The sequence below is a fragment of the Caretta caretta genome, chromosome 10 (genome assembly GCF_965140235.1).
Source record: "Caretta caretta isolate rCarCar2 chromosome 10, rCarCar1.hap1, whole genome shotgun sequence".
Classification (NCBI taxonomy): domain Eukaryota; kingdom Metazoa; phylum Chordata; order Testudines; family Cheloniidae; genus Caretta; species Caretta caretta.
In genome coordinates this window covers 79,144,773-79,165,814 of record NC_134215.1, presented here as the reverse complement: position 1 = coordinate 79,165,814, position 21,042 = coordinate 79,144,773, and the positions used below count along the sequence as shown (strand labels likewise).

At 48.0% G+C, this 21,042-nt stretch overlaps 1 protein-coding gene across 1 annotated transcript; it reads right to left on the bottom strand.

Annotated features, from left to right (window-relative positions):
* Positions 1-61: 61 nt before the first annotated feature.
* On the bottom strand, positions 62-19,671 carry SLC24A1 (solute carrier family 24 member 1). The gene is made up of 10 exons (XM_075133229.1): positions 19,594-19,671; positions 19,059-19,219; positions 16,653-16,715; positions 15,796-15,904; positions 12,328-12,414; positions 10,247-10,362; positions 9,160-9,360; positions 7,708-7,797; positions 6,351-6,517; positions 62-1,335 (listed from the first exon to the last, which is right to left on the bottom strand). The coding sequence occupies exons 1-10, from the start codon at positions 19,640-19,642 to the stop codon at positions 1,086-1,088; spliced, it is 1,293 nt and encodes a 430-aa protein (XP_074989330.1). The 5' UTR covers positions 19,643-19,671; the 3' UTR covers positions 62-1,085.
* Positions 19,672-21,042: the final 1,371 nt, after the last annotated feature.

The window sequence follows — 21,042 nt, the reverse complement described above, 5'->3', positions numbered from 1 at the left end:
AATGGTTTAAGAATGACAGAAGCATCTATACTTTCTCATCACTTTGCTCATTTAATTGAGCCATTGGTAACCTTGAACCATACAGGCTAATTGATAATGGTGGATGACAATTAGAATTTCCTCATGTGACACAATTATGCAAAACACATTAGTGCTAACAGAAGTTGAATACAATCACTTTCAGGGGGTGAAAAGCAATATAAGATCACTTCTGCTGCTTCTTTTGATAACAGTTTCACTTCCTGTTTTCCTTACCTTTTACTGCTATGCAGCTTGCTCTCCTAGTCCCTGAATCCTGCAAAGCAAACTGTACCAATGGACTCTTACGTTCATATGGAGTCCCACTGGTTTATGTAGGATTTCACCATGAGTTGAGGGATCACATTGCAGGATTAGATGCCTATTTATAATGGAGAAGAGTGGATCTCCTTCAGGATTGCTGTGTAACTGGTAAATGCTTCTCCGACTGAGCACAGAAATCAGTTTATTGCTCTGTCTCCAAAGAGTTTAGGGTGAAATTCCCCTCTGTTTAGAGGGACCAACTCTAGGCCTTTTCAACACTTGCATCCTATTTAAGCCCTATTTGGGGGGTGTAAGAAGATCAGCACTGGCTCTCTCCACAGGGCTAAATCCCACACCCATTGACAAAGCTCCATTGACTTCCGTGGGTGTAGGATCAGGCCCTTTCATTAATAATTTAGACCCTGTTTCTGCAAAGACTAATAATACTCTGACTCCTGCAAAAATTGCCAGGGATCTTTAATGACTACAAGTGGGCAGGGCCTCAGTCTTTCATCTTCTTACGTCAATAGGACTACTTGCAGTGCATAACATTTTAAACACCTGTGTGGGTCTTTGCAGGATTGGGGCCTAAATATATATTCATGCAAATAAATATATTAATAGAAATCTTTATTTGAATTTAAGTTTCACTAAGCTTAGTTTTCACAGTTTTCAGTAAGTTTACAATTGGTTTAAGTAAGTAAAACATAACTACCTTAAACCCATTTTCAAGTTCACTTATACATACTGTATATGGAGATCACATCGACTTGTGCTGCCCAAAGAGTAGTTACACCCAAGCCTCACACAGATATTGGGCAGGTTATGATTCTATCTTCTAGCATCACACTGATAATCAAAAATACAAAGTAAAGAGCAAACATGGTGAGCCCCAACAGTTTGTTCATTTTCCATTTAGATAGAGCAATGGAGGTGATCACAAACAGGAGCATGAGAAAAAGCAGAACAATTGCACAAAACAAACCATTACTACTGACAGCAACTGAGCTGAGTCCATTGAAGACCGAATAAAGGAACCAAGGAACTGGCAAACTGTAAGTAAGGGAAAAGCAGTTTAAAGGAATGCTTAGAGAAGTTCATGCAAAATTGAATTTTATACATAGCTATAAAGCAATTGGTATCAAGATCCCTGCAGAAAAACTTAATGTGCAATCCTCACTATGTTGTTTTATCTAAAACTGCCTTATCTTGCTTTCTACCCTAGGAATTGAGTTTGGGATAGTACTCTGCACTGCTTTCATTCTTTTCAATCAGGAATCTCAAAGCACCCTACCAATAATATTCATGAATTAAACCTTTCTGTACCACAAAGTCAGGTAACATAAGTCTTATCTCTGTTTTACAGATGGGGGGAAAACAGGCGTGGAGCTTGTGTCTTGAGTAAACTCCCCCAGGAAGCCTGAGATAGATGAGACAACACTTGGATCTCCAGACTCCAAATCCTGAGCATTAGGCCAAGAGATCTTTGTTGCTCTCTTGAAAAACTGAAACTGGGTGAGCCTAGGGAGGCATATGCTCAAACTTTTCCAGAGATTGGGCTGCATCTTAATAACCTCTTTCACAGACCTGCTGCAGCAACATCGGCTGCTAACATAAAACTGAAATGCAATACATGGGATCTCCCCGGGGGGGGACGAAACCTGATCCCACTGATCTCCTCTTGCCACTCATTTAATCTCTGCTCTATTTCTCCTGTCCATCTCTGACTCCAACTCCCAAACATGTGCTTCTCTAGTGCAGGGGTTCTCAAACCTCATTGCTCCATGACCCCCTTTGTACAATAAAAATTACTGTGCAACCTGAGGAGGAGGGACTGAAGCCTGAGCCAACCCGAGCCCCTGTGGGTGGGCGGGGGGCCGGCAAAGCTGAAGCTCAAGGACTGCAGCCCCAGGCAGGGGCCTGTAACCTGAGTCCCAATGCCCGGGCTGAAGCCCTCGGGTTTTGGTCCCTGGCCCCAGCAAGTCTAAGCCAATCCTGGCAACCCCATTACAATGGGGTCGTGACCCACTTTGGGGTCCCGACCCACAGTTTGAGAACTGCTGCTCTAGTGCTTGGTCTCAGGCTTCTCTTCCTCTACGTATGCTTTCCTGCTGACTTGTCCTCTTCTATCCTTGCATGTGTTGCCCAGACCTAGTTCCAGGGCCCACTGGCACCTGGCGTTTCCTGTCCTGCTGCTGGCTCGGCTCCTGTTTCTGCAGCCTAGCAGCCCCCATGCTTCTGCTACGTGTGGGCGATTCCTCTCCGGGCTGCAGTTTCCGGAGGCCGTTCAAAGCTGTAGCACAGCCTGGGCTAGCTGTGCCCCCTTCTCTGGCCTGCTGCCAGTTCTTCTGCCTCCAGGGGCCGTCAGAGGTGGTCCTCTGTGTTCCTGACCTTTTCTTTGCCTTTTGGGGTTTTGTTTTTGGGCAGCAGGTAGCAGCCTGCTTTGTATTCTCTCCCTCTTGGACCAGGTATTTAGCAGCATGTGGCTCAAGGCCCTCTACCAGCTTTCAGGGATGGCAGAGCATCTGCGCAGGCTCCCGGCTAACCCCCCAAGGGGCTCCATCTCGTGAGGCAGCTTTAACGGGCTCTACAGAGGAAAAATTATGCCCTGCCTATTGTCAGCCAGCTGACCCGAGTGCTGCTAGGGTGCAGAGCTTGGAGTTCGACAAGCAGCTTGGGACCTGTATCCCCGAGGAAGCTGCGACTCCACCACAGACAAGCGTGAGCGGGAGACACAGAACAGAACAGGGAGCAGTTCTAAGGACTCCATTCAGCCAGCCTGGGGGAGGGGGAGTCCTGGGGCAATTCAGGACCTTAAGGATAAGACTTACCAACAAGGCTCCTGGCCCCACCCCACCCCATCCCACCCCACATCCTGAATGGGTCCAAAGTGCCTTGGGGATAGAAGCAGGGCTTACAATCAGCATCCCTTCCTCGCCGCTTGAGGCAGGAAACTCTGGCAGTGAATCCACATCCCCTGGCCTGGGAGAGTGTGAGCCTACAAGAGAGGAATCAGAGGTAGAAATTTCTAGAGGGCTCAGAGCCCAGTGCAAAGCTAGCTGCAAAAGGGTCTGCCATAGAAGATATCTGTCCTTTGACTCAGACACCTCCTCCTCGGCTGCGAAGGAGAGCTAGCAGACTACTTCTGAGCAGGACCTGGACAAAATGCAACAAAGGTTTTTTCCCCCTGAGAAGTTTGTAACCAGGTGCAAAAAGGTTCTCTCCACAATTGAGCTCCAGCCTGAGCAGGACCTTGAGCACAAGTCTCAGAGCAAATACCTCACTGACAAATCCTCCCTTGAGGCAGTGATTTCCCTGCACCCATCCTTTTGAGGAGGTAATCCGGGAGGTGTGGGAATCTGCTGAAAATGATAAAAGCATTGAGAGGCATGTTCTCAGATTCTACGAGCTGCAAGAGCCAAAGAATGCTCTCACAGATATGCCTGTGGTCAATGCTGCCATAGCATCTCTAGCAGAGCATAGGGTTAGTCCATCCAAAGGGGACTTCTTCCACAAGGATCCAATGGATAGGAAGGTGGAAGCCTTAGAAGGGGCTTTGATGCTTCTTCAGACACCCTTAGACACATGCTCTGTTTGAGCCACAGTGTCATGGCTGGAGGACCTTAAAGCCCTTAAGGTCAGAGACCAACCTGACTTTAAATCTATATTTAAGAAAAATCTCCCTAGCAGCAGCTTTCATGGCCAATGCTCCGCTAGATGCTATAAGGTTTTCTGCCAGAGCCAGGGCATCCAGCTCAGTGGCCAGGAGACACATATGGCTTTGCTTCCTGGACAGTAGATACTCCAAGTCCGGTGTTAAATTTACAGGATTTCTCCTCTTTAGAAAAAAATTGGACAGGCTCACGGAAGGAACTACAAACCCACTATCAGCTCCTTTCATCCATTTTCCTCATAGAGGTTCCAGAGGAAAGAGAACAGATATGTCAAGGGACCCAAGGAGTGAGCAGAAAACCTCAAGGTGCTCCTGCAGCCTCTAAGGACTCGTTATGACGACAAGAGAACGTTCTTCTGCCCAAACCTGAGCTCAGGACACAGGATTTCCCACTTTCCAGATGAATGGGTTGCCTCTACCACAGACAAGTGGGTGTGAGAGAGAGCTTGAAGGAGTATCCCTTGTGCAATAAAGGCTTCATCCCATCCCTCTTCTTCCATCACTAGCGATCCTGCCAGGTGCAAGCTGGTCCAGAATGAGTTCTCCCATCTCCTGGATATAGGAATGATAGAAGGTGTTCCTCCAGAAGAACGCTTCTCAGCATTTTACTCCAGCATCATCTTTGTTCAGAAGCGCCCTGGGGATGTCAGTGCCATCTTCAACCTTAAAAGACTCAACAAATGGGTGAAGAAAACGAGGTTCTGTATGGAAACCTTACTTTGACAGTGAAATCCCTGTCTCAAGGGAAGAGGGTGCTACAGGTGGTGGTCCAGTAACAACCTTGCCATCTGAGCAATCCAAAAGGGAAAAATGGGGGAAGCGGGGAGGGGTTTCCTTTTCCTTCTGTTTGTTCTCTTAACCCTCCCTGCTCCTAGCCACTCCCATGAGTAGTAGAATTGTGGGAGAGGCTGGGCTGCAGAATGGAAATTTTCTTTCCCAATAATTTCCTTTCTGCTAGCAGCATCTCCCACAATTCTGCTACGCTGGATGGCTCTGCAGCCAAGAGTCACCATTTTATTTGGACAGCTACCATCTAAGCAAGGACTTACTGTACAGTCTTACTTGCTTGGCGTTGGAATTACTCACTCATTATTCTCTCCCAGTTTCCACACAGCTTGGGAATGAATAGCCTGGCGGCAGGCCCGAGAAGGGCGCGTGGCTAGCACAGGCTATTCTATGGCCTTGAACTGCCTCCGGAAACTGCAGACAGGAGGGGAGTACACTGCCCACATGCAGCAGGACTGTGTGAGATGCTGCTAGCAGAAAGAAAATTACTGAGTCAGGAAATTTCCACTCCTTTACCACCTCTTCTTTTATCTATCAGAGATCTGTAACACAGCAATCTAGAGGGATGGCAGCTCTGTTCCAGCCAGTCTGAGCAGACTCCAAAGATGAAGAGCCTGGGGACCTGTACAAGCAGCCCCAGAGCAGGAAGAGGAAGCAGATCAGGTAACTTGGCAGCAATCCAGGCCACCAGAAAGGGTTCTGTGCACCACAGTCTGGTCAATCAGGAATTGCCCCATCACGTGGTCAGTGTTCTAATGTTTCAAAAGGTACCTAATTGTTAAACAGGCACTTGACAGCTCTATGTACTTAGCATCTGGCCTGAATCATTGAAAAACAAACTTCTTAAACCATGTTTTCAGATTTCTCTCTAAAGCATAGCTAGTAAAACATATTAATCAAAAACTACCACTGGGCTGTGTCATGCTGTAAGCTACACTAAATGTGAAAGCCCCTTTGCATTTTTTTTAAATGACAGAGCTATTTAATTTTGGAAAAACGGCTACTCAGTGAGTACCACAGTGTGTCTGATTTTAAAATTAGCAATGTCAGCTGAGTGCAGTAGATCTCTAGATCTTATCATATAAAAATCCATCAAACTGTAACAGGATCAATGCAAGTCCCATTACCCTAAACCATAAAAAAAACCAGAAATAATTTTTTTTAAAATGTCAGTTAAGAAGGGGGAAACCTTCTCAGTTAAAGTAGGGACACTGTCACTGTCTCCAACACCTTGGTGCTGAAAGATTAAATGTTTTGAGGCATGCTGAGATCCTTGGGTGAAGCTGCTGTTGTTATTTATTTTAAACCACATACTCATGTTCAGTGGCAATACAGCTGTTTAAACTAAAAACTTACACCACTTAAAAAGCCTTGAGTTATCCCCACACTGCAGTACCTGGTGTTGGGTTTTAGTTATAAAGTCTCTCTTTTTGGGTCAAGTTAACTAAAGAAATCTGTTCAAATGAATGTGTGTAACTAACTGTCCTGCTGTTCTTTAATTTGGTTTTTATCCAACGTGAAAGTAACGAGTCAGATTTAGACTGGAATAGAAATACAGCATTTTCTACTTCAAAACAAACGTGACTCTTAACATGTGGCTAGTACTTACCCAACAGTGATATCAAAGATGTTGCTGCCCACAGAGCTGGAGACAGCCATGTCACCCAGGCCTTTACGTGCAACAATAACACTTGTGATGAGGTCAGGGATTGAAGTCCCTGCTGCCAGGATTGTTAAACCCATAATTTCCTCCGAAATCCCAATGGTTTCTCCAACCTAATAAACAGCAACAATGGTCCTTAGTTTTAAAACAAAGAATTGAATTAACCCTTTTCATTCCTGAAGGCGTGGTGCTGTATTTGGGTTGTGATTTTATCTGAAACCCCCTTAAAGGCTGCAGCCTATTTCTGCTTTTCAAGATAGCCTAATTCTCTAGCTTGTTTTGATGTGAAACCCTCTCTTTAATGGAAAGCTATTTCCTTTATCCCCTTCTAACTGCAAAGTGGGGCCTCGGAGGCGAGCCCCAGTGGGAGCGTGTTCCGTTGCACCACAGCACGTGTCTGTCTTGGACCGTCTCCAGACGGTGTGGCGTTCGCTTTACTCTCCAAATTTAAAACTGGCCCAAATCGTGATCAGTTCTTTCTCTGAGTGGTCTGCCTAGTTGGACGCACAATCCCATTTGCTGAGATCTCTACTGTGGTTCGGTGTCCACAATTTCTGCTGATTCGTGGTTTGATTAACTATAACATAGGCGTACAATATATTACCAAATACAAATTGTAGGCCCCAATCCTGCAAGGGGCCGAGTACCTTCGCCTCCCCTTGAATAGCAAATTGATATTAAGGCCAGAGGCCTGAGGGCACTGAGCACCATGCTATATCAGACCCTCTATTATTAGAAATTTAATTAGAGAAGGATAAAACACTTATTTCCCCCCATCGAAACATGCATTGATAAAAAGACTATTAAGATAATTGTCAGCTTGACGACATTTCTTCCACTGATGCACAAATTCCCTTAGAAACTGGGGTGGGGGTGGGGGTGGAAATTAATCTTTGTCAAATGAAAAAGGACGGGATTGAACATTCTCACTTGGGTTCTTCCAGAACAAAATGTCTCGTGTTAATTGATGGCAGCAGCTGTAAAGTCATTGAAAACAAAGGGTAACATCTGTGCTGCTGCCCCTGTAATATAGACGGTTCCTACATCGACGGAAAGAGTTCTTCCATCACTGTCCTCCGCCTCTCCAAGAGCTGGAAGCTAAGTCCGTGGAACAATTCTTAGGCTGACCTAATTATATCATACGGGCTGCAAAATTTTTCACAGGCCTGAGCCATGTAGCTTGGTCTATTTAATTTGTAGGGTGTAGACCAGGTCAAATGTGTCTGCCACAGTAGGGCATTTTCCCCCCTCGACTTGTTTTTTGAACCACTCTTTGTTTTTAGGGAGAAAGAGAACCTCTTACCTGATGTGCCCACCACACCATGAGGTAGGAGAATGCTGCAATCCAGACGATGGCTCCTAGAAATGTGAGGGCAAAGAAGTTTCTAGACCTCTGTTCAAAGCAAGTTTGAAAAGAAAACAATTAGGGTTCTGATCTTTCCAACAGCCCTATTCACCCTCCATCACTTCACCTCATAGTCTTATTTTAACATGGCCCTATAGTCTCTGGTATCATTTTGTTTGATTTTTCACACCTCTAAGTGCCGAGTTTTTCTTGATACCTTAGGTGGTCGCTTAAAACAAGCTTCACCGTGCTTAGTTTCCACTCCACGCTATTTTATTGCGTTTCATGCCACTGCCAGTATTTTTTGCAGAGGCTCTTGCATCCTGTCATGTGCCTGTTCAGTGGGCAGACTTCACCCTCATTGCTAACGGCCTGCAGCCATGTAGTAGAGCAGCGGTTCCCGAGCCCGACCCCGACTGCCTGAGGCCCAAGCCCAAGGGCTTCAGCCCTGGGCAGTGGGGCTCAGGTTACAAGCTCCCTGCCTGGGGTTGAAGCCCTTGGGCTTCAGCTTTGCCCGCACCCTGCCAAGGGCGGCGGGGCTTGGGTTTCGGCTTTGGCCCCCCCGCAGCTGGGGTGGTGGGGTTCGGGCGGGCTCCTGGGGTGGTGTAGTAATTTTTGTTGTCAGAAGGGGGTCGTGGTGCAGTGAAGTTTGAGAACCGCAGTGGTAGAGAAATATCGGATGTAACCAGCGCCGCTAGGTGCAATGACTACCTGCTGCCAATGAAATGCCATGGATCTAGAGAGCAGCAGTATGGAGTAATTCAGTCTCCTGCCAGTTAACGAGCTCTATGGCCAGTCCTACGCAGGCACAGAAACAATTTTTGTTTATTTCTTCTTTACATTTTTCAGGGTTTGCTTAAAAAAAAAAGAAGTGCTGACGTGGGGAGTGACGTCTTCTAGCTCCAAGCAGGTATAATGAACGCAGCGGCAGTGCGAAGCGGCCCACGCTTCCCTGCCGATCTGCCTCCCACACAACACGGACCGACGCCCTGGCCAGGACAGAGGGGAGCTCGGGCTCCGAGCTCGTTCTGTTGTTAGCCTCTCTTCTGCCACTGCTAGCTGAGAGTACCATCTGCAGTGGTGGTTTCTGTCCTACCAAATCTGGGACTGACACAGCCTCCGCGGTTTCCTAGAGGAGTCTCTGCTACTCAGCATTAGCCATTGCCTGCTGGTTTTGCCTTGTAAAATTCAGGGCAAGGTAGAGAAGAATACCTGCTTTCAGTTACTTCTTGCCTTTGAAAGCAACCCCAGTCCCAGAACTGGGGCTCCAGCTCCCACTACCATCAGTGGGAAGTAGGTACATAGAGGCCCTAGCTATCCATGGGGAAAACAGAAACCCCGTGGCTCTGTTGCTAATAAAGCTAGAGTTTAGTTATCCATCGCAGTGGCATAAAGAAAGTAAAATCTTACTGGGTTCCTAACATCGGGCACTGTGAGCCAGAGAGGGAACACAATGGGCAGGAGGAAAAGGTAAATCGCTTGTTTTCTCCTGGTCTCTGGCCATTTGAGGGATAATGGCTCGTCATTTTCTTCCTCCTCATCTTCATCCTCACTCTCATCATCACAATCTTCCTCCTCCTCAGAGCTGCTGCCTTCTATATCCAGAGAGCGCTGTAAAACAAAAACACACACCCCCCCACACACACATTTTGAAACAACTAGAAATCTACATTGACGGCTCCACACGTGCATGTGCGCATACACACACAGCCATGGCTGGCTCAGTGTGTTCCTGTCCCCCAGGGCAGAGATCTTGTTTTTGATTATCCCGCTTGTACATATTTGCAGAACAGTCCGTCCCCCAGGTCACTATTACGTGACCACGTTGTGAATGACCCCCTCTCAGTGCAGGTGCCCAGAGAGGCTGCAGTCAGACTCCTGAATATCTTAAGTGTATGTATTACAGTAGTGCCCAGAGGCCCTGGTCATGGATCGGGACCCCGTTGTGTTGGGCCCTGGACACACACAGACAATACATGTTACCTGGCTTTAAAACCACTAGGTCATCAACACCACAAAATATCCTCATCTCTTTAAAGGGGCCACTGTCCCTTCCCTGGGTTAGGGCAAATCGTATTAGAACAAAAAGAACTGCCACGGAGGATGACACGGTCTTTGCCCTAACCAATTTACACAGGTTGTGATAGCCTCATTTCCACTGCGGAGTAACTTACTCCTTGAGCAGTCTCACTGAAATCAATGGGACAGCTTGAGGAGTAAAGCAGTACACTATGTGAGGCAACCACAGTCTGGTGCTGTAGGACCTCTGAGCCTGGATTTGACTAGAAGGAGCATTTTGCGGTCTTAGCTGACTGGGTCTAACTAGTTACTTGTGTTTGCTCTCTCTGTTGCCACTCAAGCTAGCTTGTTACTACAAGGAAGGTCTATTTAGAGTGGCTAATTACTTGAGCTGGGCTGTGCCCTCTTTCACCGGACATGGCTCTGAGGTTTTGGCCTGGGCTGAGCTCTTGTTCCATGTGGCTCCAGTTCACAGTACCTGCCCGCCATGGGGTTTGTCCACACTGTGTTCATCCTCCACCGCGCTGAGGTTGGAGTCGCTGACAGGTGTGGCTTGAACAATGGTTGCTAATTCTGCTTCTGCTTTGTTCTCTGCTTGAAAGGATGAGAGAGAGAGCTGGGCCCAGCGATGCAAGCAGTTAGAGATGACCTCCCCCCTTACCAGCAGGGAGCTTGAGAGTGCGAAACATTTACGTTTCCAACCCCATAAACTGGAGCAGTGCAGAGCAAGCTCTTTCTGAAGGGTTGGAAGGTCAATCTGTTTGTTTCCTCTGATTATCCTACAGATACACCCCAGTTATACAGTGTGGCCAGCAAAAGCAGGTCACGATCAGGCCCACTAACCTTGGATGTAAGGTTTTTATAGCAGCTTTGCCTCACCTCTTTGTGCTGGGGCATCACTTCTGTAATACCCGTGCGGCTAAAAGCACGCATAGCGAGGGGAGGGAGTGCTGATTGGCTGATTGCTAGCGGACATGTGTCACGGCGCAGAGTTTGAGAATTCTATTAAAGCCAGCCTCAACAACCAGGCAGGATGCAGGGCTCTGCTTCCTTCTTTCCACCATGACAGGGGCATTCTCTAGGGTCTGGCATTGTTCAAGGTTTCTCAGAAACGACTGTTCTGGCTGCCAGGCTTTAATCCCTAATCACCTGGCACATGTCCAAAGAGAAAAGTGCTGACACCCGATAACAAAGGAAAAAATCCCCAGAACTCCTCTGTGCTGGTCCCTCCAGGAATGTCATTAACCCATGTTACCGAAAGCGAGAGAAACCTACAAACAGCCGCTCAGAACAGTGCTGGAACATGGATATTGCACAGTGGTGGGAAGACAGGCATTGAGTCAGGGAGAATGGGACCTTGACATGCTGCTGTAATGTGGCTTAGCGAATATGTTCTGGGCCCATCTATATAGCCAAATCTGCTGGGTCAGGGGATCATGTTCAAACAGAATCATACCTAGACTAGTATTGTAGGATGGTTTTGCCTGAGCTGTACAGGCTGAACCTAACTCCCTTATAATTATTTTAGTGATCCTGTTTTTATAGCCTTGTACAAATGTGAGGTCAGGTTTTCAGAAGCTGTCCTTGGCATGTGCCATTTGGGGGTTGCATAACGAGATGCACAGAAGTGGGACTTTGAAAACGTCTGGCCTGAGGGTATAGCACAGTGTGGTAACTTGGCTAGGATGTCACCTAGCCCCATCTATACAAGAAAGATCCTCCAGGGGGCAGATCCTCACCTGGGGTAAATAGTGGTGGCTCTACTGAAGTCAGTGGAACTATGAAAATTTGCTCCAGCTGAGGATATGCCCCCAGATCTTTATCTAGGGCTTTACCACAGCTTGGTCCCATCTACACAGGCAAGTCCAAACTATGTTATTACATGGTCAGGGCACTCCAGTGGTATAGCACCATGCCTGCAAAGATGGGCGCTTCAGTGCGAATTTTACCCATCCACTTTCAGATGGCTCCAGCCCCACGAATAGCATAGATCCATGTTGCAGCGCGGGACAGCTACCACCTCTACAAGTGCTAGCTCAAGCAGCCTATGAATTGCTACTGAAATAGATAAAGCCAGCAGCTATTCAGAAGACAGTCGCACAGTCACCCTGCCACATTCCAGGCGAGGAGTCAGACCCAGCTCCCAGGCTCAGGCTCTTATGTTTGTTTTAAAGAACAAATCCCCTTTGCAGCCCCCCTGTTGTCTTAGTGACGCATCAGCACCCAGCTGCTGAATGTAATGGCGCAATCCTCCCTTCTGATTGAATAGCCCGTCGCATCCTGGTCATTTCCAGTTGGATGCTTATTTAACTAACGTACTCCCAGGGCTCTGCAGGAACTAACTTGATTGCCAGCTCTTGGTGCCGGTATATATCCCGAGCGTTTGCAGCTGCTTTTGCACAGACAGCTGCATGTGATCAGTGCTCGCAGAGCAGGAATTTGTGTTGCCTGGCTACATTTCGTGGGCCGTCCCAGATCTGCAGTGCTGGTGGGGTGAGCAAGTACAGTGCAAAGCAAAAGGACGCTACAGGCAAATGGCGCAGCTTGCCTTGAGCTCACCTTCCGGTTTCACTCCTTGTCTGACCTGAGAGCCTAGTTTGCCCGTGGCCAAATTGCTCATGACGTCAAGCTTGTCTTTAAACTTTGCTGGGAATAAGAAGAGGGACAGGCCTATCATCAGGAGTAAGGAATTAACTCCCACCCAGTTGTGAGCAGCCACCCCACAAAGCCTCCTACTCGAGTTACTGTGTGCTCGCTGGTACTGCGCTCCCCCATGTGTGGTGCTGGCTCTTTGCAGCAAGCTGATCTGCTCTATAATTCTTTCCCTGTGAATTGTGGGAGAACCTGGCTGTCCTCCTGGGCACATGGGGCATTGTGGGAAGACATTGGAGGACTATCAGCATTTGAGTGGTTTGCCAAAGTGGGGAGGTTACTAGCCCTAGCAAGAGCAGCACCCGGGATCTAGCCTAGATCCCAGGATGGGCCAGCAAGCCTGGGTTGAAAGCACCACTAAGTTCAGGTGAGAGGTTTTGAGTGTGGAGGTGACTGATTAACATTTCAGGTTGTTCTGCAGGGGATGGTGTGAGGAGAGGGCTGCTCGCATGCTCGTCCTGTATTATCTCTAGCTACGTGGCAGGGTTACAGTGTTTGTGACTTTGCTCACGGTATTAATAAAACGATCACCCGATACAGAAGGGTTTCCTAAATGTGAGTGTTACAGCTGTGCACATTGGGGTTCCAGGCTGAACAGTAACTTTAAGAATACTGGGCCTGATCTTGAGACAAGAACCTATCTGAGTGTTAACTGGGATGATTTAGTTGGGGATTGGCCCTGCTTTGAGCAGGGGGTTGGACTAGATGACCTCCTGAGGTCTCTTCCAACCCTGATATTCTATGATTCTTAAGTAATCAGTATAATTAACACATAATCCATAAATCAGGTAACACTAGTGTCTCAGGCCACGATCTCATAGCACCTGACAAAGGCAGCTGGATGTCAGAGTTGGTGGGGGCATATTTAGCCAAATGATATTTCAGTGAGAAATGGGATGGGGGTGGGGGAGTAAAATTGCAGCCCCGTGTTTTTAGTTTTCCAACCAGCTCTAGCTCTCATCCCCCTGGTACAGAGGGGGAAAGGATAAGTCAGAGCTCAGAGCCAGACTCCCTGCAGCCTTACGCCTTGTAGTGTCATTTAACCATGTGCAGAGTGGGTATGGAATGCTCCAAGGCAGAGCTCCCCCATTGCTGTGCACAGATGCAAACAGCTGGGTGCTTTGGCGAATGCCCAGGCTCGCTCTCTAACTACTAGACCACCCTGTCTCCCTGATGCTCTCCCAGCTGCGAGTGGGAGATAAAGCACTTGCATTGCAGAGGGGTGGATCAGGGCAGCCATGCCCCAGCACTATATGGGACTAACCTGTTGGCTCCCTGAGCGAAGTCTGTGGACTCCTCTAGGAGTGGAGTGTGAGGGCAGGCTGGGCATCTCTCGACCAAGATAAACTGATTAGCTTCAGGCCTGACTGGCCACTGGCCAGTTTGCATGAGATCAGCCTCAGTGATTTGAAAGTGGGACATTAATTCTCCTGACATGCGTTCCAAGGGCAGGGGCTGTTGCTGGCCTAGGAGGCTGCGTCAACTGCAGGTTGGTGCGGGGAGAAAGGGTATTTGTAGGTTAAGTTTCTGTCAGTGCTCTGGCTTATTCAGCAGCCTCGCTCCACCACCGCCTTGCCCCCATTTATCCTGGCAGCGCTGGGGCGCGGGGAGGCATACCATAGCTAACGCTATGGTTTCTTACAGCGAAGCAATAAACATACCCTCTGCAGAATGGCTTCTTTTCTCCATTCCAGGAGAGAGCTTCCCTCTTCCCTGCAGCTCATGTGGCACTATCATTTGCAAATTACCCACGAACCTGAGTTGTCTCGCTCATGGAGAAGTTATCAGCTATGCAAGATGGCAGGTAACTTGTGTCTGCCCGTGCATTTCAGCAGCCTAACCACCACGGGAAGATCAGTGTCTGATATCCCGCCCTCCTGGTTTGTTTGTTAATTTCTTGTATATTCCTCTTATGGAATTGGCTTCAAGCACTCCACGCCAGGAGGTCAGCATGGCCTACTGAGCCTATTGAAAAGAATGGGTATCCCTGATTCCAGTGTTGTTCTGAATCTTCCGCCTCCTGCCTGGCTGTAACGCCCACGGGGCCAAATGCAACTTTGGTGTAACAAGAGGAAACCCCCCTGAAGTCACTGTTGATCTGTTTCTCTTCAATTGCTAGTTTAATCTGTTTAGATACGTTTTTTTTTTTTTCTATAGTGCCTGTGACTCTGACAGACCAGCTCAGGTCAGAGCAACAGGCCAATTAACTTATGTGTGACTATCAAAGGAATAAGAACAGGAGGACTTGTGGCACCTTAGAGACGAACCAATTTATTTGAGCATAAGCTTTCGTGAGCTACAGCTCACTTCATCGGATGCATCAAAGGAATGTTAAGTGTACTAATTCACTGGAGTGTTCATATGGGTCAAGGGAAATGTGAATGCTATTGTCTTCACTTATCTGTAACCTATTGATCACCATCAATTTACATTGTGTACATCCCTTTACTTAATTAACCCTGGATCAAAAGTGGGTGTTAGTATTAAGATGAGAATTTACTTGATGTGTGAACTTCATGGAACACTATCAGAAATGGTACTTTGTTATACCTGCCAGATAGCTGCAATTATATATTAGAGGCAAAATTAGCTAGTGCTTTAATTAGCATTTTGAAAGCATGCCTACAGCCACTGGGAATCCTGGGGAACTATGGTGCCACTTCCTCAGCATAAGAGGAGCGGCTGGCATCATATGGGAAACACCAGCTATTGTATGCCGGTTGGAAGCAAGTTGACCTCAGTAAGAACCGAAGGCCTCAGGTTAGGGTTGTAATTTTAAGAGTTGTGTGTTACCAAGGTCAGAGCGCTTTGCCTTCCAAAGCACACTGATGTCAGATTTACCCTCAGCAATCTCTACATTGCTTATTTTGTAGCCCGGTGAAAAGAAAACATCTGGCTACAAATTCACGGCGCCATTAAACATCAGCTCGGAAAGGTGCATATTTTTATGTGGCCAGTCATCCTTCAGCTGCTGGGGAAACGGTTCAGCGCCACGGCAAAACCAGATCCGCTGAATTTGTCTTTGCTTGCCTCTTCCCAGGTATGTTTAATGAGTCTGGGTGGTTTTTGTTGCTGTAATAACAGCTCCCACAGCACATCAGAAATGGAGTGCCATTTCCTCCAGGCACAGGGCCCTTGACTGGAGAGAGGACTGACCTTTGGAAAGTACTCCCATTCTGAAATAATTATATGCACACACTGCTGTGGATCAGCTTCTCAGCTGCTGTAAACTGGAACAGCCGAACTGATTTCGACGGAGCTGTGCTGATTTTCACCAGCCTAGGACCTGATCCTGTGTCTATCGCTATGAGCTTTGCCGGCACCCCGGCCACAGAACTGAGTGTCGAATCACACGGAGGGGGGGCGTTGGCTCACCTTCAGCCAGGGGGTCCAGGGTGTGGATCATGAGCTGGCAGATGGTGGTGCGCAGGTGGCTGTTGTGTAGAGACGTGGCGCTGCCTCCTCGCTGGAAGGGTGGCACGAGCTGTAGAACAGGGTGAAAGTACAACACGGCCGTTAATCCCAGGCCACCTGGCTATTTGCCCACAGTCAGACGATTCCTGTCTTTTAGTGCTGACGCCCGGGAGGCTGATGTCTCCAAGTCAATCAACAGGGCCAGGACAGGGAGCAGCAGTGCAAGTTTCCCATCCCTGCCTCACTAACGTGTCTCAGCCAGCTCCAGGGAAGAAAGAGGAGGTCAGTCTCCATAGCCTATCCATGGCCTCTCTGCAGAGACTGCCAACAAGGAGGGTCCTAAGTTAGGCCCTGATCCAGCAAAGCATATGCTTAAAGTTGAGCACATGCTTAAGCTGTTGGCCGGCTTGGGGCCTTAGTTCCAGTTATGGTGGTTTATCTGTTGTGGGCATTTGTCTGCTGGGAAGTGGACTGAGAATCATCCACGTTACTCTGACTAAGCCTGCCCCTCTGATCAAGTTCACAGTATCCCCGAGAGTAGCATCAGATTACAGCATTGGCCTATCCTGAGACAAGCCAGTTTCTGCCTCCGCTTCCATTTGCTCAATGGCCATGGCTGCTCCTGTTCACAAAGGCAGAATTTGATTCATATTTCCTTACACCGAGAAGAGGACACGTTCTGAAAGGCGTTTGTGCCCTTTCCTTTGCTGACCGACATAACGGTTTCTGCCTGGTGTATCTATTTAAATTCAGAGCTGGTTCCAGTTGCAATAACTCCAGATCCATATAGTGTTGCACAGACTATTATATCCACCTACCTCTGGTCTCTTGCTGTCATCTGAGTGCTTTGCTCCACCCCTTGCAACTGACCCATTGCCTTGCTGCATGGAAACAAGAATATAAAATTGTGGGAATGCCATTCATTCTTCATCAACCTGCACGGACGCTGCCCTTGCAAGGAAGTGTCTACAGATCTCTGCCTATGAGGTTTGCTCACAGAACTGGAGTCACACACTTGCCTCAGTGGGGAGGATCTCGTGGCCACATAGAGGGGTAGGCGGAGTGGCCTGGAAACCCTATAGATCCCCAGGATCTGTGAGCAAGACAAAACACAGTCGTATGGAACTTGTGCCAGACCCAGGATAGCCTCCCCTTCTGCAGTGCTTCCTGAGGAGCTGGGTAACCATTGCCTCTGTCCCCAGAATCTATGCCTTACCCATCTGCTGAGAGGGAGAGCAGGTGCAGAGGGGGTTAATCCTGCACTGTGCAGCGTTGCTTTCCACACATGGAGTCTGGGATCACATTTCCTGCTCATGGCTGGTTCCAGCAGCTATACAGTCTGATGTTGTCTCACAGCTAGAATTCTCCCTTAGTTCAAAGGGCAGAGGCTTGTGTCTTGGGTGCTGAAGACCCCAGGTTTGATTCTTGCTGTTGACCATGGTGTGTGTATTGATTATGCACGCAGCTGATGTTACACATGAGTTTCCTATTGGAAATCTGCCGTGTTCAGAGGGGAGCATAATTCATGGGCTGGCAGCTCCTTGGCTCCACACTTCCCCACCTTTGAACTGTGGATCTCCAGCCCACTCTTGCTCCCTTTCTTCAGCTTCTTTTAGGGGAGCAAAAGGGGGTTGGAGATCCACAGTTCAAGAAAATGGCAAAACTCCTTAGAAAAACTTTCTCAGATTCCCATTAGATCAGGTTGTCCTGCAGTATTTGCACATATGTCTCCTGATTTACGTGGAGCGCTCTCTGTGCCACTCATCCCTTTCAGTATCATTCTTTGGTCTCAGAGTAGCGGCCATGTTAGTCTGTATTTGCAAAAAGAAAAGGAGGACTTGTGGCACCTTAGAGACTAACCAATTTATTTGAGCATGAGCTTCCGATGAAGTGAGCTGTAGCTCACAAAAGCTTATGCTCAAATAAATTGGTTAGTCTCTAAGGTGCCACAAGTCCTCCTATTCTTTGGTCTCTGCTCCTTTTCACATTCTGCACAAAAAAGGTGTGATGATACCACAGTTACACATAGTTTTCATATACCACAGGAGTCAGTAGCTTAGACTGCTCAGCATCTAGCCCAGGGGAGGGCAAACTATGGCCCATGGGCCAGATCCGGCCCATCAGGGCTTTCCATCCGGCCTGTGGGATTGCCAGCCCCGTGGCATAGCTGGGGCTGAGACAGGTTTTGTGCCTGTTCTTGCCCTGCGCCACTCCCAGAAGTGGACGGCACCACGTCCCTTCGGCCCCTGGGTGGGGGCGGGGTAGAGAGCTCCGGGCGCTGCCCTCACCTGCAGGCACCGCCCCCTGCAGCTCCCATTGGACAGGAACAGGGAACCACGGCCAATGGGAGCTTTGGGGGTGGTACCTGCAGGCAAGGGCAGTGCACCCGGCGGAGCTGCCTGCCCCTGCCCCCGCCCCCGAGGAGCCACTGCCGGACATGCTGGCCACTTCGGGGAGTGGCATGGGGCCAGGACAGGCAGGGAGCCTGCCTTAGCCCTGCTGCATGCTGCTGCTCAAGGTAAGCGGCACCAGGCCAGAGCCCGCACCCCTCCTGCACCCCAATCCCCTGCCCAGAGCTCCCTCCCACACTCCGCACTCCCTCCTGCACCCCAATCCCCTGCCCCAGCCCTATATTCATGGCCCTGCATACAATTTCCCCATCCAGATGTGGCCCTCGGGCCAAAAAGTTTGCCCACTCCTGATCTAGCCTGACAGGCAAAAGGGAAGGATTGTGGTCTTTATATTGTTCAGATTCAAACAACCAAAGAAATGCTCCTGTTCGCTCCTAGGATGCTCATTTCAAGCCAGTGTGTCTTCTGTGGTTCCCGACTGCTAATGTAGGCCCTATATCTCCAGCAGTGAATGGGACTGAATCATCTAGTTCCCACTAATGACAGCTGAGTGGAAAATACCATACATCTCTCTGAAAATGCAGAGGTGCACCTAATGGATACAGTATGAATTGTTCTACAGTTGAGCCCCCTTTGAATGGATTATGGACTTTTTCTTGATTTCCCCCTCACTTCCTAATATTTAGATTACGTTCCCTCACCTTTTAACAATCATCAGTAAGTAAAGCAATTGTCTTGACCAACAGTTGTAGTTTTGAAGGGGTTGATTAGATTGGTCCCATGCACCCTTTGCCAAGGAGACTCAACCTTTCTTTGTGCTTTAAGTGAGAACAAATATTTCCAACGAGGCAACAAAACAACGAGGACACTAACCTTCCTTGTGTCTTCAGAAGTGGCCGCCTTCACAGTACTTCTTGTCTTGTTCACCAGTTCCTTCACCCATTGTTCTAAGTAAACGTTCCATTTCATGGTGAGCACATAGAGGGCGTAGGCACTCAACAAAAGGATGCTTTCCCACCAAACAATGAAGCTGTCTAAGAAAAACAGGATGAGCATCAGTAAGTCTAGAATGTAGAATGAGACGTCTCTAAACAAGGGCCACCAGGTCAGGTGGAGTATCTCCCTCGAGAAAAGGGCACAGGTGCCAATGACAAAAAGAATATTAAACACTGCTGAGCCTACAATGGTGCCAATGCCCACGTTGCTATGTGAGATGAAGACACCTATGAGAGAGGTGAAGAGTTCTGGTGCTGATCCGCCTGCTGCCATGAAGGTGGCCCCTGCCACATCATCGGAGATTTGCAACTTCTCCGTGATTACATCCAAGGCGGGGACAAAATATTCATCACACACTATGGCCAAGGCCACAAACACATACATCATGCCAAAGATGTGAAGTATGACCCACCCTTTCCTGCGCTCCTCCAAGCTAAAAAGGTCTTGAGGGTATTCTCCATGGGAGGGTGGTGTTGGGTAACTTCCCTCTTCATCCAGGTGGCTCAGATTGACACTTCCTAGGGGTGGGGTTGCATTTACTGATGATGTGATGGGCACAGTTGGTGTAGGGTCCACATATACACAATGCCTTATCTTGGATACTGTTGTCCCATTGTCCACTGCAGCGGCCTTGTTGCTGGAAAGGTCCCTGGTGGTCACTTTCACTTGGTCCTCAGGCTGAGATGCTGTCCAAGGTGCTGAACGAATTTTAGGGCCACAGAGAAGCTGATAGATGGAAAAAGCCAATACCATGGACAGTAGGAAAAGAACCCGGTTCCTCTGAAGCCTTCTCCTCAGTGGTAAATGCATTTCCCAAATGCTCACAAATCTGATCAATGTTCCTGGAGCCAATGGAGACTTCTCCTGGTCACCAAACTGCATTTACACCTATCATTAGGAGTCTCTTGCTGCTCCTAGATGTAGGGATCTCAACAGGACCGGAACTACATGCTACAAAAAGTGTAGAATCCTACAAAAGAAGAAGTTCTGGTGTGAAACATGTAGTGCAAGGATCTACTGTCACCTAACTCAACTCAACGCATTATTAACTGGCATTATGTTTGCATTATACAAGATGGGCCTAAACTGGCAAATTCAGATCTGGATCCAGATTTCAACCCCCCCATTTCCCAAAGTTTGGGGCTGTACAGATCTGGCATTTTGGTTTGGCTCATTATGGAGATGAGCCAGCCACAACATTTATCTCTGTATCTGGATTCTGCTCTCCCCCATCACTTCACCTCACAAAGCTCAGGGTTCTTCAGATCTGGGTTTTGATTTGGGTCCATCTGATAGTTTGTAGCACTGTGCTCAGTGCTTTATAAACATATAAGTCAACATGGTCCCTGCCCCAAGGAGCTTACTTACAGTCTAAATCACTATAGAAGATTAAGTACTAAGGACGACCCCATCATGTTAAATCCACTCTTCATACAGGCCAGTTACTTACCTACATAAGCTTGACACGTTGCTGGAAATGTACCTGGTAATTGCTCTAATATCTCCCAGCTAGTACCACTCCACAGCTTCCCAATGTTTGCACTCTCATGAGATACAAACCAAACAAAAGGTGATTTCTATGTTTGCTTTCAGTTTGAGAAGAGCGGAAGACAAGGCCTGGCTATAGTAAAAACAAAGGTGCTGAGCATTCATTTGTTACTATGGCTACACCTCTTCAAACCTACTGTCCAAATTAGGACTGGCAAAGTGGACTAGTTATCACACTGTCTGTTTGGGCATAATTAGCATATTTTACATACTTACAGAGGGAGCCAAAGTGTAAATCCCAAAGCAACAGGAACGTGGGCTATGGCAGTACAGAAACATTGATGTGGGGGTGAATAACATTCACCTTGCAGTT